This window comes from Pagrus pagrus (genome assembly GCF_965226575.1).
Source record: "Pagrus pagrus genome assembly, chromosome: 2".
Classification (NCBI taxonomy): Eukaryota; Metazoa; Chordata; class Actinopteri; order Spariformes; family Sparidae; genus Pagrus; species Pagrus pagrus.
This window is the reverse complement of record NC_140186.1, coordinates 71,486-87,854: the sequence shown is the minus strand read 5'-3', so window position 1 is coordinate 87,854 and position 16,369 is coordinate 71,486. Positions and strand designations below refer to the sequence as shown.

At 49.8% G+C, this 16,369-nt stretch overlaps 1 protein-coding gene and 1 long non-coding RNA gene across 3 annotated transcripts; one reads left to right on the top strand and one right to left on the bottom strand.

Annotated features, from left to right (window-relative positions):
• Nucleotides 1-2,419: 2,419 nt before the first annotated feature.
• Nucleotides 2,420-5,746, bottom strand: LOC311271963. Its single transcript, XR_014624504.1, has 3 exons — nt 5,657-5,746; nt 5,382-5,462; nt 2,420-4,887 (listed from the first exon to the last, which is right to left on the bottom strand). It is a non-coding gene; the product is annotated as an uncharacterized lncRNA (long non-coding RNA).
• Nucleotides 5,747-6,411: 665 nt separating this feature from the next.
• Nucleotides 6,412-10,873, top strand: LOC311271951 (uncharacterized protein). 2 transcript variants are annotated; one of them, XM_084377968.1, is made up of 8 exons: nt 6,412-6,535; nt 6,907-7,031; nt 7,265-7,630; nt 7,813-8,062; nt 8,149-8,372; nt 8,571-8,718; nt 8,841-8,950; nt 9,378-9,579. In XM_084377968.1, exons 1-8 carry the CDS (start codon nt 6,496-6,498, stop codon nt 9,429-9,431), a joined length of 1,317 nt encoding a protein of 438 aa, XP_084234094.1. In that variant the 5' UTR covers nt 6,412-6,495; the 3' UTR covers nt 9,432-9,579. The 2 variants fall into 2 exon arrangements, with proteins under 2 accessions (XP_084234094.1, XP_084234093.1); XM_084377967.1 differs by lacking the exon at nt 9,378-9,579 and adding an exon at nt 10,158-10,873 and having other exon boundaries at nt 6,416-6,535.
• Nucleotides 10,874-16,369: the final 5,496 nt, after the last annotated feature.

The following is a 16,369-nucleotide window of genomic DNA, read 5'->3' as shown; positions in this document are numbered from 1 at the left end:
TCCCCGGTCTCTGGAGCTGAGCTTCCAGGAGGCCATCTCAGAGGGTCCTGGGGGTCATTTGGAGCGGATTGAGCGCTCACTTCCAAGGTCTCTGGAGCTCAGGGGCCAGGCTAGAGCAGCCGACGTGCCCAGCCTCTGGAGGTCCACGGCCGGGCTTGTTGGTGCCGAGCTCCCCGGTCCCTGGAGCTTAGCTTCCAGGAGGCCATCTCAGAGGGTCCTGGGGGTCATTTGGAGCGGATTGAGCGCTCACTTCCAAGGCCTCTGGAGCTCAGGGGCCCGGCTGGAGCAGCCGACGTGCCCAGCCTCTGGAGCTGACGTGCCCAGCCTATGGAGGTCCACGGGCGGGCTTGTTGGTGCCGAGCTCCCCGGTCCCTGGAGCTTAGCTTCCAGGAGGCCATCTCAGAGGGTCCTGGGGGTCATTTGGAGCGGATTGAGCGCTCACTTCCAAGGCCTCTGGAGCTCAGGGGCCCGGCTGGAGCAGCCGACGTGCCCAGCCTCTGGAGCTGACGTGCCCAGCCTATGGAGGTCCACGGCCGGGCTTGTTGGTGCCGAGCTCCCCGGTCCCTGGAGCTTAGCTTCCAGGAGGCCATCTCAGAGGGTCCTGGGGGTCATTTGGAGCGGATTGAGCGCTCACTTCCAAGGCCTCTGGAGCTCAGGGGCCCGGCTGGAGCAGCCGACGTGCCCAGCCTATGGAGGTCCACGGCTGGCCTTGTTGGTGCCGACCTCCCCGGTCCCTGGAGCTGAGCTTCCAGGAGGCCATCTCAGAGGGTCCTGGGGGTCATTTGGAGCGGATTGAGCGCTCACTTCCAAGGCCTCTGGAGCTCAGGGGCCCGGCTAGAGCAGCCGACGTGCCCAGCCTCTGGAGGTCCACGGCCGGGCTTGTTGGTGCCGAGCTCCCCGGTCCCTGGAGCTTAGCTTCCAGGAGGCCATCTCAGAGGGTCCTGGGGGTCATTTGGAGCGGATTGAGCGCTCACTTCCAAGGCCTCTGGAGCTCAGGGGCCCGGCTAGAGCAGCCGACATGCCCAGCCTCTGGAGGTCCACGGCCGGGCTTGTTGGTGCCGAGCTCCCCGGTCCCTGGAGCTTAGCTTCCAGGAGGCCGTCTCAGAGGGTCCTGGGGGTCATTTGGAGCGGATTGAGCGCTCACTTCCAAGGCCTCTGGAGCTCAGGGGCCAGGCTAGAGCAGCCGACGTGCCCAGCCTCTGGAGGTCCACGGGCGGGCTTGTTGGTGCCGAGCTCCCCGGTCCCTGGAGCTTAGCTTCCAGGAGGCCATCTCAGAGGGTCCTGGGGGTCATTTGGAGCGGATTGAGCGCTCACTTCCAAGGTCTCTGGAGCTCAGGGGCCAGGCTGGAGCAGCGGACGTGCCCAGCCTCTGGAGGTCCACGGCCGGGCTTGTTGGTGCCGAGCTCCCCGGTCCCTGGAGCTTAGCTTCCAGGAGGCCGTCTCAGAGGGTCCTGGGGGTCATTTGGAGCGGATTGAGCGCTCACTTCCAAGGCCTCTGGAGCTCAGGGGCCCGGCTGGAGCAGCCGACGTGCCCAGCCTCTGGAGCTGACGTGCCCAGCCTATGGAGGTCCACGGCCGGGCTTGTTGGTGCCGAGCTCCCCGGTCCCTGGAGCTTAGCTTCCAGGAGGCCATCTCAGAGGGTCCTGGGGGTCATTTGGAGCGGATTGAGCGCTCACTTCCAAGGCCTCTGGAGCTCAGGGGCCCGGCTGGAGCAGCCGACGTGCCCAGCCTCTGGAGGTCCACGGCCGGGCTTGCGGGTGCCGACCTCCCCACCCTTGGTACTCCAGTTTTAATTACAAACGTAAAATCCTAATCACTAACACGTCCAAATTTTTCTGCGCCCCTGGTACTCCATTTTAAATTACAAAAATAAAATCCTAATCACTAACACTTCCAAATTTTCCCTGCACCCCTGGTACTCCAGTTTAAATGACAAACATAAAATCCCGATCACTAATACTTCCAAAAACCCTCGTCGGATTGACAAAGAAGACGATCCAGCGCGGGGGTCTCCGCATCTTGGATCGGCCGGCCGAAGCACCGCCGTATTTCCCGTGGTCACACTGCAAAAAAGGAATTTCAAGAAAGTAAAAAAAGCCTTGTAACAAGAAAATAAGTCTTATTTTTTGTCCAAAAAGAATATTAATCTTGTCAAGCATGTTTTACGTTAGAAAAAATGTCTCATTTTAAGAAAGTATGCCTTACTTTTTCTTGATAAGATATTCTAGCTAATTTTGAGCTAGAATGAACCAGAAACAGAGTATAAAAATGTTTTACGATAAAACCCAGTGGGGCAACAAGATTATTTGCCTTATTTTAAGAATAAGACCATTTAAACAACGTCTCAATTTAAGAATGCCATGAAACAAGGACAATTAAAGGTTTTTATTATTATTATTTTCATTACAGGAACCTGCTGCTTCATATCTAACATATTAAGATGACAGCAGACTGGTCTATACAACACAATCTACAACATAATACAAATAATCATGTTGGATGAAAACTGCATGGCCCACAAACAAAACAAAATGACCAAAAATGGCCAAAATGAAATGACCCTTGACTCAATTGCATCCTGCATCACAAAGTAGAAAAGACCATGCTTATGCAGCATCAGCATTTCACTGCTAATTGATTGTTCATTTGAAGAAAAAAGAATCATGAAACAACAAAAACAAAAACAATGGTCAAGAAGCACAGTTTGTCTATGAGAGGCAAACACATTAAGTGTGCCTTTTACAGTCTATCAGACGAGGCTCTGTGTAGCCCAAGCACATCTCCCAGATAATATTTTGTAGGGACATATGTCACATCCTTGTGAGTATAACTGTAATATGGAGTGAAATCTACCAGATTATCAGATGTTATGAGTTCAGTTGCTTGTGCCATGTTTGGAATCTCTATTGTATATGCCATGTAATTTCTATCATAGCGAACAGTAGTATGCTGCTGCAACTCAAAACAATATAACGATGAGTTAATTACATAGATATTGCTCACAAGTCCGAACTCAGGCAAATCATTGGAATTAACAGCAGTTACAAGTAATGTTTTCTCCCGTATATATTTATTACCATTTAGATTAATCCATTTAACAGACACTGCATTGTTTATGTCATCATTCCCAAGGAAAGCCTTTGCTTTTTCTTTCAAATACGACATGTTGCGTATTTCTGAAGTTGGTCCCAATGCACACTCGTTAGAAAAAATTGGGTGTTCAGAATGACTTACATTTTGACAACATTCATACATTTGATTATGCCTTATTAAAGACTTGCAAACATTTCGAAAATTTAGTTTTGAGGCCCACTGTTTGAAAAAACAATGTTTTGATTCAAATCTCATGCACATGTGACGGACCATTGGTCCCAGGAGTTTTATCTGCGATGGAGCATGAATCAAATAATGTTGTTTTGGGGTAATGTTGTTATCAGGGAAAACACTTTTCATATGTTTTAAATGCTGTTCAATTAGTCTTTTCAACTTGTTAATTGTCTGTAGACCAATGACAGGAGCAAACAAAATTTTAACAATTTCTATGAGTTCAAGAATTATTTTGTAGTATTCAGTATCTTTAGCTGTATCAATAAGAAATGGCAATATTTTTAGTAGAACAATCATTTGGCCTGAGGATTGCTTCAATTTACTATCACTTGAAGCTAATGTGCTGTAAGCTATAGGGCTTGGTTTGTCTCTGACATCAAGTGGAGAGTAGGGAAATCCAGTTAATGCGCTATTGACGACATCCAAGTCTAGTTGACCTAAAAGAACTAACTGTTTTAACACAGACTTTATTTCTAATGGAGCAATGCCTTCAAGAATTATATGCATCATATCCTGAGGTGTTTGTTCGATCAGGTTAAAGGCTGGAAATTGTACCAGCTTGCTCCTTCTGTTAATGCCAAACGTAGTCTTTAAACTGTTTCTAAGATACTCAGTATTTGCCCTCTCAATGTCATCACACTGTCGAACATGTCTTTCTAGTGTCCTTAGCTCAAAGTTGCCTTCGTCAAAATACATTTGCATGTCCTCAAACGAACATTCACACTGCCGGCACTTACTATAGGCGAAACCAACACCCTCTTTAAATCCACAAAGCTCATGTTGTGCTAAGGTGTCTCCACATATCGAAACTAATGCTCCAAATATTTTACGTTCACCATTCGCAGTTTGAATATTAACACCATCATATAGCATTTCTAGGTCCTCATACAACCTGCCCAAAATTCCATCCACTCCACATTCAGACAACTCCCTCTTCTTGGCAATAGCAAGTAGACGGATTGCAGCGAGTTTTGATCTATATTTTGGATTAATGTTTCCTAAGGTATAGTAAACCATTAGCAACTTATTCTTGGAAGCATGAGAACCAAGTGGGTTGCAGATTTCAATGTCATCAGAGTAAATGATTATCTGTAAAGCAGAAGGCCGGGCTGAAAATAAAGGGTGGGATTTCATGAGCTCTCCATCTATGATGTCATACAGATAGCCACTTCTGTATTTTTGCGGCTGATCTATCATTTCTAAAACTTTTGGATGGGACAATAACTGTTCTAAACTGTTAATCAGAGGTACATAATGAAAACATTTGGTTACTGTGGAGAGGACCCTTTTTGTCCCTTTTTTCTTCAAGCAGGCCGTATACCCAACAGAAACCTCCTCTGACTCCACAAAATTGAAATTTTCCTTTATCACATTGTCCTGCCTGTATGTTGTTGCAACAGAGGAAAATGGATCCTCAATCCGGTCAAATACTGCCATCGCTTCCTTTTCAAGTTCACTTCCTTGATGTTGCTGGAATACAGTTTGTAGCTGACTCCTCAGATTAGTCACCAACAGAGCTTGATATTGCTGCATTGCTGCCAAGACATCATTCACACCTCTCTGAAAAACAGGCAAGAAAAGAAGAGAAAATTAAATCCAAACAGTCTAGTTTTAAAATTATTAGCATACAATCTCTTTTATAAGGAATATGAATATAAATAAGAGTAACATCAACACAATGATGCTTTTCAATTAATTTACAGGACATTAAAAGTAAATTCAAAATATGAAGTTATCATAACTAGATAGCAGAGAGCAAGGCATTATTAAATATCAAGTCTCATGGATAGATTCAAGTTAAGTTGCAGCTAAGGGAGACTAATAAGGTAACTGTGAACTGACTTGATTTTTTTTTCATCACACAATATTTTAAACTACAGGCACCAGCCCAGATGTGCAAAATTCAGTGAGTGAGAGGTTGACCTATGCATAGTACAGTTCAAAACAAGAGCACTCAACATTACCACTTCAGATCTACTAATTTCCAAGCTTGGACTTATACAGATAATCAACAGAGCCACAGATGGCCTAATTGTAGTTGTATGTAGACAAACCTGTGAAAGATGGTGTTTTTCTCTTGCAGTCAACATAATAGCAGTAGCTTGTCTGCTCAGAGTGTTACACCTCAGATCATCCTTTAAAAAAAGAAAAGAAAAGAAAAAGAAAATTAAACGTATAATAAAACACACTGTTGTCACACACGGATATGCTGTCATAAAAAAATAACATTTTATGACAATTCAGTTGAGATTTATTTTGGAATTGTGAGAAAAATGATGATAGGATTTAGCTGGTTGTAGTTGTGTACTGAAGGAAACAACAAACTTACCTCTGACTGACATGCAGAAGAGTCCACAGCAGGACATGACACAACAGTCACTGCATCTTGCACCCTGTTTTCCACCACTGCTTCCTCCGTTGGATGCTCTCTGTTTTCCACCGTCGCATCACCTGGCCTGTATGCCCACACGTTTCGGTCCACTGCTGGTGAAGCTTCACGGCTTGAGGTCGCTGTTGTCCCCTCTCTCGGCGAGTTGCTGCTGCCACTTTCCAGGTGTTCATGGTGGTTTCTTCGAATGTGATACCACAGTGAGTTGTAGACGCGATACTCTTTGGTGCATCCATCAATTCCACAAACAACGCGAAAATCTGGACTGCGACTGTGAGCAGTGTTGATATGACTCAATAAAGACTTGAGAGTGAGAGCCACAAACACAAAACAAATAACACAGCGCCAAATCATTTTCCCGTTTTTAGCCTGCTTTAACTAGCTGCCAAGTCCGACCACCTTTGCCGCTGAACCGAAGATGACCTGGTGATACATCACGTGATAAAGGTACGTACCATTATTCCGTGTCTCATAACGGCAGAAACGACTTTCCATTTATAAATTATCCCGTAAATGTGACTCGATTTTAATAATTATAAAGTCATATGAACTTATTTAGATAAATATAGTTGGTATAAATGCAAAATAAATGTATTTAGCCTGAGCGTCCACCCCCGCACCCTCTTGGAAGATGGTACAATCCACCCTGTCGCGCTTTTTTTTTTTTTCTCTCTCTCCCACTTGGAGGAGTCCGTTAATTTGAAACGCACAGCTACTCGGAGGTCACCTGCCGCAGCTCTAAATTCATTGTTGATTGAGGATATTAAAATCAAAAAAATATGGACAAACTGGACGAGGTTGCAATTGCCACACTCAAAGGTATGCTACAAGGGTTACTTTTATGTTGTGCTGGTGTTATATTTAATGTAGTTAGTTAACCTAGCTTAACAGTTGTGGATTTGCGGCTAATGGGCTAAAGTTTAACTAGCCTAAACTACATTTAAAAAAACAGGCTGGCCTTGCATGATTTCCATCTAGAAATAGGTTTAGCCTAATTAAGCTTTGAGACCAGTATTTTTTTTTAATATCAAGGGCTGTAAATGCTGAAAATGTAACTGCACATGCCCAGGCCGAACCGGAGCCGTAGGCCTCCCCTCCCCCCACCCTTGTGGATTCCCGGCTAATGGGCTAAAGTTTAGCCGCTAAACTACATGTTTCTTGGCCCTGACTGTCACTTTTCTATATTCCAGCTGCTAATATTGGAGAAGACTTGTTCCTCTCGCTTTCCCGAGACGACATCAAAGACCTCTTTCCTGGTCCTGAAAATTTCTTGAGGCGCAGGGCTATATGGCTTGTTGTAAATAAAGATGAAAAGGTCAGTATTTCACAGTATAAGCTGCTGTTTAACAGTACCACACTTTTCCAATATCACAGTCATTGTTTTAGACATTTCTGCTTTGAGTCCCTTTCAACAGTGGATATAAAATAAAAAAGTGATTTTTTTTCAAGTTTTTTTTAGTTCCCAAAATGATAATGCATGTTTATTAAACTAACAAGTAGGAACATTCTATGAGTTACTCAATAAATGTTTGTGTAAATGTGTTTTAGGTGGATACTGCTGCTGAAATTCAGCAGTCACCCCCCACTGGCGCCAGTGACCTTTCAAACGAGGAGGCCAATACTTCTAAATTTCTGACTATGTCCAACCCAGAATACATAGTCTTCACAGACAGTGAGCTTGAACAGGTGCGATGCTCCTACTTTGAGCAGAAACGGCTGGGGACTGAGGACAATGTAACCTTGTCCAAGGAGCTCTTCTGCCGACTGATAAGAAACACTATGACTAATATGATCTCCATCGCAAGAGCCGCAGAGGACTCCAGATACCCCACCAGACATGAGGTGAATGCCATGGCAAAGCGATTGGTGGAGTACTATCCAATGATAAAAGACAGGTCATCAAACAGTGAGTGGGTGAGTAGATTTTTGTCACTTTTGCTTGTTGCTGATATTATGTTAATACTGAGACTTAGATAATTTCTATACAGTGCTAAATCAGACAGAAAGTTCAAATGGAGCTAAACATTACCAAAAGCTGTAATTACAGTATAAGAAAGCTTCATCTTTTTTGAATGTTTGCTATGTATGCCTTGCAGGAGCATGTTGCCAAAAAGCTCAGGAAGAGACTCTCAAATGTCAGAAGTCCAAGGAAGGCCAAAGGTCCTCCTTCAAAGAAACCACGACAAGAAGTCAGTTTAGACATTTCAACTACTGACTATGATGGAGATTCCAGTGCATCCACCGTTATTCTGGAACGGTCACCTGTTAGTCCCATGGGCATCCCAGTACAGCGGTCACCTAGAACCAGCACCCCAGCACAGAACCGGGACAGCAGTGATGAAGAAAGTATGTATTGTGTTACGTAAATATAATTTGTTAGTTTGGAAATCTCATGTCCCCTTTCCACCATAACGTCCCTGTAATGTCTTCAGCTTGTTCAGTTGACGTCATGGACAGCCAGAAAATCCAAGCAAGACACTACAAGACCCTCCAAGAAATGTACAAGTCAAAAAAGCCAAACAAAGCTGCTGTAACTCATTTGCTGAACCTGGAATTTGAGTCTCGAAGACGCTTCATCACCTCTGATGTTTTAAAGGAGCAAGACAGAGCAACAAAGATTCTAGAGGCCTACCCTTGTTTCAGAGAACTGGATCACGTAAGTAATGTTGGTCCCACTTCGTTCACATTTTCAGCTCTTCTAAGGACTCAGTTTAGCATGACATAATTAGCATAATGTTTATATATCTTGCACATTATAGATTTTTAGTCTATTAGATTTTAGTCATCAGAATGTAAGACAATAACTTTTTTTCAGTAATTTTTCTTTCTTTATATGAATTTTACTATTTTTCAGGTGCTGGATGAGCTGCAGCGTATACTCCAACCGACCAACTCCCAGTACATATCAGAGGTCCAGAACAGATGGGCAACCTTCTTCTCCAAGGTCCAGTTTTATGGCGTCATGAAGAAGGCAATGAAGCCTCCTAAATCTTTGAATGGAGGTGAAGTCACAATACATTGACTTGCTAATTTTATATAATAATGTCTTTTAATTATTTATGTAATTTTGTGTTACAGTTACTTATGGTACCACCTTGTTTTGTGCTTTTTTTCATTAAACCAGTGGAGCATATCACAGCTGTCTTCAGAGCCCTGCCACTGCTCTTTCCATCCAGCACTATGCCACCGAAGAAACTGGGCTCAAGCAGCGAGGCTCTTTTCCATGTCCTTGCGGTGAGATTTACAGACTTACTGAAACATTTCATAATATATGTTCCAGTTTTTCAGGCATACATTTTATATTAGGTTTAGTACATTTTAGATAAACTTTTATCATTTCAAAAGGTCTAAAGGGGAAGTCTGTACTTAAAGCGAAATTCCGGCGTAAGTGTAAACCATGGTCAAACACACCGTAACACCGAGTTAGACCCCCCCTCAATTTGCCCGACCGCTACATTCACGAGATCCACCAACTTCAGCAAATACCGCAATATCGCCACACACGGCGCTCTCCGGATCCACTGTCTGACCGCAACCAAAACGCCACCATTTGCCCAAAATAATGCTCAGAACTGCACCAAATGTCATCAATAGTACACACAGGGTCCCAGCACGTAGTACGAGTTGTCAAACATCTGCTAGCTTTGCCTGTTTTCTTTAGCAAGGAGACCAGATACAACTCACCTACTTCTCCTCCGGAGCCGCTGGTTGGTGAGGAAGCCCTGACGAGTCGATCACCGAGTGCACCGGCAAAAAACGTAAATTTAAAAATGCTCATTTGCGCCTATATCGTGGCCAGCACTCGATAATAATAGTTATAAAGTGATATGCAAGATAAAAAAAAAAACAAACTCTGATTGTATTTCCACGAGGTAATTGTTGATTGAGCTGCGGAACTCTCGGTGATCGACTCGTCAGGGCTTCCTCACCAACAAGCTGCTCCAGCAAGAGAAGTAGGTGAGTTGTATCTGGTCTCCTTGCTAAAGAAAACAGGCAAAGCTAGCAGATGTTTGACAACTCGTACTACGTGCTGGGACCCTGTGTGTACTATTGATGACATTTGGTGCAGTTCTGAGCATTATTTTGGGCAAATGGTGGCGTTTTGGTTGCGGTCAGACAGTGGATCCGGAGAGCGCCGTGTGTGGCGATATTGCGGTATTTGCTGAAGTTGGTGGATCTCGTGAATGTAGCGGTCGGGCAAATTGATCTCTCGAGGGGGGGTCTAACTGGTGTTACGGTGTGTTTGACCATGGTTTACACTTACGCCGGAATTTCGCTTTAATTTATTACTAACTTTGTTGGAACTTGCAGTGCTGAATGCTGAGGGATTACTCTAAGTGTTTTAAAGTACAATATGATTTCACTAATGTTCTATTCCAGGTCAAAGTTTATGTTATTTGTAATGCTTTTCTAATCTTCTTGATTGTTTTTTGTCATCTAGACTTCTGAGGATCCTGATGGTTTCATGCGGCAGCGACCCCTGTCTTCTCCGGTTCTGCTCATTTCTGAGGACAACTGCATGATCGCCATTGGAAACACACCAGTGACCACCTTCACCATGGACAGACTTAATGAGGGACTTCTCTACCTCATGGCATATTACTATGCCCTGCACATGACCTACCCAAAGTGCATTTCTACACTACTGTCAGTACTGCAGACCGAGGTACTTCAGGATTCAATTCATGAGCAGGATTTGACCCACCACTACAAAAAAGCGATTGGTGAGTGGAAGTCATTCAGTGAGTGAGTCACTTTGTTTGTCACTCTGCCCCACCCTGCCTGATGTAAGAATTTCAAAGAAAGTTGATGTTCTGTTTAAAGAAAATGTTCATCACAGTTAGACACATTGTTTTTGAGATTGAAATCCTTTCCTGTGGGATATTATGCTGCAAAGCAGCTGCAACATGATGTTTAGTTGCAATGGTATGCTGCTACTGCTGTATTATTATTTTGATAGAGAAGTTCAAATCAAAACTGGCTTTTCAATCTGTTTGATTATGATGGATCTGGAATGTGTAAGTGAAGTGCTCCTTTTTTTGATGTTGAATTGAGCAATTGTGTTGCAAAGTTAATAAAAAAAAATTAATGAGAAAGTTTTGGTATCTTGATTTAAGACAACATCACTTATATTTGTTATGCTGTTTTAAGAAATTATGTCTTATTTTAACTACTTTTCTGCTCTATCAATCCCAGATTAAGACGTAATTTCTTAAATTTAATGTAGTGAAGAGACTTAAATTCTAATTTTGAGTAATTTTATCTTACATTAGTGTTTTTTCATTGCTTGTTTTAGAAGAATTTGGATTAATTTAAGATTTTCTGTCTAGTTTAAAATCTCATTTTAGTCTTTCTGAGCTAAGAAATTTGGTCTTATTTTAAGAATTCTTGTCAAGCAAAAAAAGCTTACCCCATTGGCAGATTTTTTTGCTTGATACAAGATAATTTGATTGAATATAAGAATATTTTACTTATTTCTAGAAGGGCTGTTTTTGCAGTGCACAGTCTAAATATTCGGGTAGGCTCTGGTCTTATTCTTGCTTTGCTTTGCTGGTTTCCAGTGTCATGGTGTGTTTCTTTTTAGCTCATGTGCGTCTGAGTAATAAGAAATAGAAAATGATAAATATTAAAAAAGGCTTCTCTATACAAAATACACATTTCAATTAATACATTTATGATATAGATGAGTGCGTTGATTGGCATTTGTGCTGTTTTGGTGTTATAATGTGTCCAACCTGTACCGATTCCAAAAATGAAATCATAATAACTAACACCTCCAAATTTTTCTGCGCCCCTGGTACTCCATCTTAAATTACAAAAATAAAATCCTAATCACTAACACTTCCAAATTTTCCCTGCGCCCCTGGTACTCCAGTGTGGACTTAGTCATATTTCGGCTAAGTCCAAAATGGAATACCAGGGGCACGAAAGCTGAAACGGAGTACCAGGGGCGCGAGCTTCCAGCGGGTGCGGCTATTGGCTTCATCCCAGGAGGTGTGCTTAAGTGTGGGTACGCAGGTCCGGCTGGGGCGCAAGGTTCCTGGAGAGTCCATCTCTGGCTCTCCACAGGGAGACTTCTGGAGCCGTCGTGCCCGCCTCTGGAGGTCCACGGCCGGGCTTGTTGGTGCCGCCCCCCCCCCGGTCCCTGGAGCTGAGCTTCCAGGAGGCCATCTCAGAGGGTCCTGGGGGTCATTTGGAGCGGATTGAGCGCTCACTTCCAAGGTCTCTGGAGCTCAGGGGCCAGGCTGGAGCAGCGGACGTGCCCAGCCTCTGGAGGTCCACGGCCGGGCTTGTTGGTGCCGACCTCCCCGGTCTCTGGAGCTGAGCTTCCAGGAGGCCATCTCAGAGGGTCCTGGGGGTCATTTGGAGCGGATTGAGCGCTCACTTCCAAGGTCTCTGGAGCTCAGGGGCCAGGCTAGAGCAGCCGACGTGCCCAGCCTCTGGAGGTCCACGGCCGGGCTTGTTGGTGCCGAGCTCCCCGGTCCCTGGAGCTTAGCTTCCAGGAGGCCATCTCAGAGGGTCCTGGGGGTCATTTGGAGCGGATTGAGCGCTCACTTCCAAGGCCTCTGGAGCTCAGGGGCCCGGCTGGAGCAGCCGACGTGCCCAGCCTCTGGAGCTGACGTGCCCAGCCTATGGAGGTCCACGGGCGGGCTTGTTGGTGCCGAGCTCCCCGGTCCCTGGAGCTTAGCTTCCAGGAGGCCATCTCAGAGGGTCCTGGGGGTCATTTGGAGCGGATTGAGCGCTCACTTCCAAGGCCTCTGGAGCTCAGGGGCCCGGCTAGAGCAGCCGACGTGCCCAGCCTCTGGAGGTCCACGGCCGGGCTTGTTGGTGCCGAGCTCCCCGGTCCCTGGAGCTTAGCTTCCAGGAGGCCGTCTCAGAGGGTCCTGGGGGTCATTTGGAGCGGATTGAGCGCTCACTTCCAAGGCCTCTGGAGCTCAGGGGCCCGGCTGGAGCAGCCGACGTGCCCAGCCTCTGGAGCTGACGTGCCCAGCCTCTGGAGGTCCACGGGCGGGCTTGTTGGTGCCGAGCTCCCCGGTCCCTGGAGCTTAGCTTCCAGGAGGCCATCTCAGAGGGTCCTGGGGGTCATTTGGAGCGGATTGAGCGCTCACTTCCAAGGCCTCTGGAGCTCAGGGGCCCGGCTGGAGCAGCCGACGTGCCCAGCCTCTGGAGCTGACGTGCCCAGCCTATGGAGGTCCACGGGCGGGCTTGTTGGTGCCGAGCTCCCCGGTCCCTGGAGCTTAGCTTCCAGGAGGCCATCTCAGAGGGTCCTGGGGGTCATTTGGAGCGGATTGAGCGCTCACTTCCAAGGCCTCTGGAGCTCAGGGGCCCGGCTAGAGCAGCCGACGTGCCCAGCCTCTGGAGGTCCACGGCCGGGCTTTGCTGGTGCCGAGCTCCCCGGTCCCTGGAGCTTAGCTTCCAGGAGGCCGTCTCAGAGGGTCCTGGGGGTCATTTGGAGCGGATTGAGTGCTCACTTCCAAGGCCTCTGGAGCTCAGGGGCCAGGCTAGAGCAGCCGACGTGCCCAGCCTCTGGAGGTCCACGGGCGGGCTTGTTGGTGCCGAGCTCCCCGGTCCCTGGAGCTTAGCTTCCAGGAGGCCATCTCAGAGGGTCCTGGGGGTCATTTGGAGCGGATTGAGCGCTCACTTCCAAGGCCTCTGGAGCTCAGGGGCCCGGCTGGAGCAGCCGACGTGCCCAGCCTCTGGAGCTGACGTGCCCAGCCTCTGGAGGTCCACGGGCGGGCTTGTTGGTGCCGAGCTCCCCGGTCCCTGGAGCTTAGCTTCCAGGAGGCCGTCTCAGAGGGTCCTGGGGGTCATTTGGAGCGGATTGAGTGCTCACTTCCAAGGCCTCTGGAGCTCAGGGGCCAGGCTAGAGCAGCCGACGTGCCCAGCCTCTGGAGGTCCACGGGCGGGCTTGTTGGTGCCGAGCTCCCCGGTCCCTGGAGCTTAGCTTCCAGGAGGCCATCTCAGAGGGTCCTGGGGGTCATTTGGAGCGGATTGAGCGCTCACTTCCAAGGCCTCTGGAGCTCAGGGGCCCGGCTGGAGCAGCCGACGTGCCCAGCCTCTGGAGCTGACGTGCCCAGCCTCTGGAGGTCCACGGGCGGGCTTGTTGGTGCCGAGCTCCCCGGTCCCTGGAGCTTAGCTTCCAGGAGGCCATCTCAGAGGGTCCTGGGGGTCATTTGGAGCGGATTGAGCGCTCACTTCCAAGGCCTCTGGAGCTCAGGGGCCCGGCTAGAGCAGCCGACATGCCCAGCCTCTGGAGGTCCACGGCCGGGCTTGTTGGTGCCGAGCTCCCCGGTCCCTGGAGCTTAGCTTCCAGGAGGCCGTCTCAGAGGGTCCTGGGGGTCATTTGGAGCGGATTGAGCGCTCACTTCCAAGGCCTCTGGAGCTCAGGGGCCCGGCTGGAGCAGCCGACGTGCCCAGCCTCTGGAGCTGACGTGCCCAGCCTCTGGAGGTCCACGGGCGGGCTTGTTGGTGCCGAGCTCCCCGGTCCCTGGAGCTTAGCTTCCAGGAGGCCATCTCAGAGGGTCCTGGGGGTCATTTGGAGCGGATTGAGCGCTCACTTCCAAGGCCTCTGGAGCTCAGGGGCCCGGCTGGAGCAGCCGACGTGCCCAGCCTCTGGAGCTGACGTGCCCAGCCTATGGAGGTCCACGGGCGGGCTTGTTGGTGCCGAGCTCCCCGGTCCCTGGAGCTTAGCTTCCAGGAGGCCATCTCAGAGGGTCCTGGGGGTCATTTGGAGCGGATTGAGCGCTCACTTCCAAGGCCTCTGGAGCTCAGGGGCCCGGCTAGAGCAGCCGACGTGCCCAGCCTCTGGAGGTCCACGGCCGGGCTTGTTGGTGCCGAGCTCCCCGGTCCCTGGAGCTTAGCTTCCAGGAGGCCGTCTCAGAGGGTCCTGGGGGTCATTTGGAGCGGATTGAGCGCTCACTTCCAAGGCCTCTGGAGCTCAGGGGCCCGGCTGGAGCAGCCGACGTGCCCAGCCTCTGGAGCTGACGTGCCCAGCCTATGGAGGTCCACGGCCGGGCTTGTTGGTGCCGAGCTCCCCGGTCCCTGGAGCTTAGCTTCCAGGAGGCCATCTCAGAGGGTCCTGGGGGTCATTTGGAGCGGATTGAGCGCTCACTTCCAAGGCCTCTGGAGCTCAGGGGCCCGGCTGGAGCAGCCGACGTGCCCAGCCTCTGGAGCTGACGTGCCCAGCCTATGGAGGTCCACGGCCGGGCTTGTTGGTGCCGAGCTCCCCGGTCCCTGGAGCTTAGCTTCCAGGAGGCCATCTCAGAGGGTCCTGGGGGTCATTTGGAGCGGATTGAGCGCTCACTTCCAAGGCCTCTGGAGCTCAGGGGCCCGGCTGGAGCAGCCGACGTGCCCAGCCTATGGAGGTCCACGGCTGGCCTTGTTGGTGCCGACCTCCCCGGTCCCTGGAGCTGAGCTTCCAGGAGGCCATCTCAGAGGGTCCTGGGGGTCATTTGGAGCGGATTGAGCGCTCACTTCCAAGGCCTCTGGAGCTCAGGGGCCCGGCTAGAGCAGCCGACGTGCCCAGCCTCTGGAGGTCCACGGCCGGGCTTGTTGGTGCCGAGCTCCCCGGTCCCTGGAGCTTAGCTTCCAGGAGGCCATCTCAGAGGGTCCTGGGGGTCATTTGGAGCGGATTGAGCGCTCACTTCCAAGGCCTCTGGAGCTCAGGGGCCCGGCTAGAGCAGCCGACATGCCCAGCCTCTGGAGGTCCACGGCCGGGCTTGTTGGTGCCGAGCTCCCCGGTCCCTGGAGCTTAGCTTCCAGGAGGCCGTCTCAGAGGGTCCTGGGGGTCATTTGGAGCGGATTGAGCGCTCACTTCCAAGGCCTCTGGAGCTCAGGGGCCAGGCTAGAGCAGCCGACGTGCCCAGCCTCTGGAGGTCCACGGGCGGGCTTGTTGGTGCCGAGCTCCCCGGTCCCTGGAGCTTAGCTTCCAGGAGGCCATCTCAGAGGGTCCTGGGGGTCATTTGGAGCGGATTGAGCGCTCACTTCCAAGGTCTCTGGAGCTCAGGGGCCAGGCTGGAGCAGCGGACGTGCCCAGCCTCTGGAGGTCCACGGCCGGGCTTGTTGGTGCCGAGCTCCCCGGTCCCTGGAGCTTAGCTTCCAGGAGGCCGTCTCAGAGGGTCCTGGGGGTCATTTGGAGCGGATTGAGCGCTCACTTCCAAGGCCTCTGGAGCTCAGGGGCCCGGCTGGAGCAGCCGACGTGCCCAGCCTCTGGAGCTGACGTGCCCAGCCTATGGAGGTCCACGGCCGGGCTTGTTGGTGCCGAGCTCCCCGGTCCCTGGAGCTTAGCTTCCAGGAGGCCATCTCAGAGGGTCCTGGGGGTCATTTGGAGCGGATTGAGCGCTCACTTCCAAGGCCTCTGGAGCTCAGGGGCCCGGCTGGAGCAGCCGACGTGCCCAGCCTCTGGAGCTGACGTGCCCAGCCTATGGAGGTCCACGGGCGGGCTTGTTGGTGCCGAGCTCCCCGGTCCCTGGAGCTTAGCTTCCAGGAGGCCATCTCAGAGGGTCCTGGGGGTCATTTGGAGCGGATTGAGCGCTCACTTCCAAGGCCTCTGGAGCTCAGGGGCCCGGCTGGAGCAGCCGACGTGCCCAGCCTCTGGAGCTGACGTGCCCAGCCTATGGAGGTCCACGGGCGGGCTTGTTGGTGCCGAGCTCC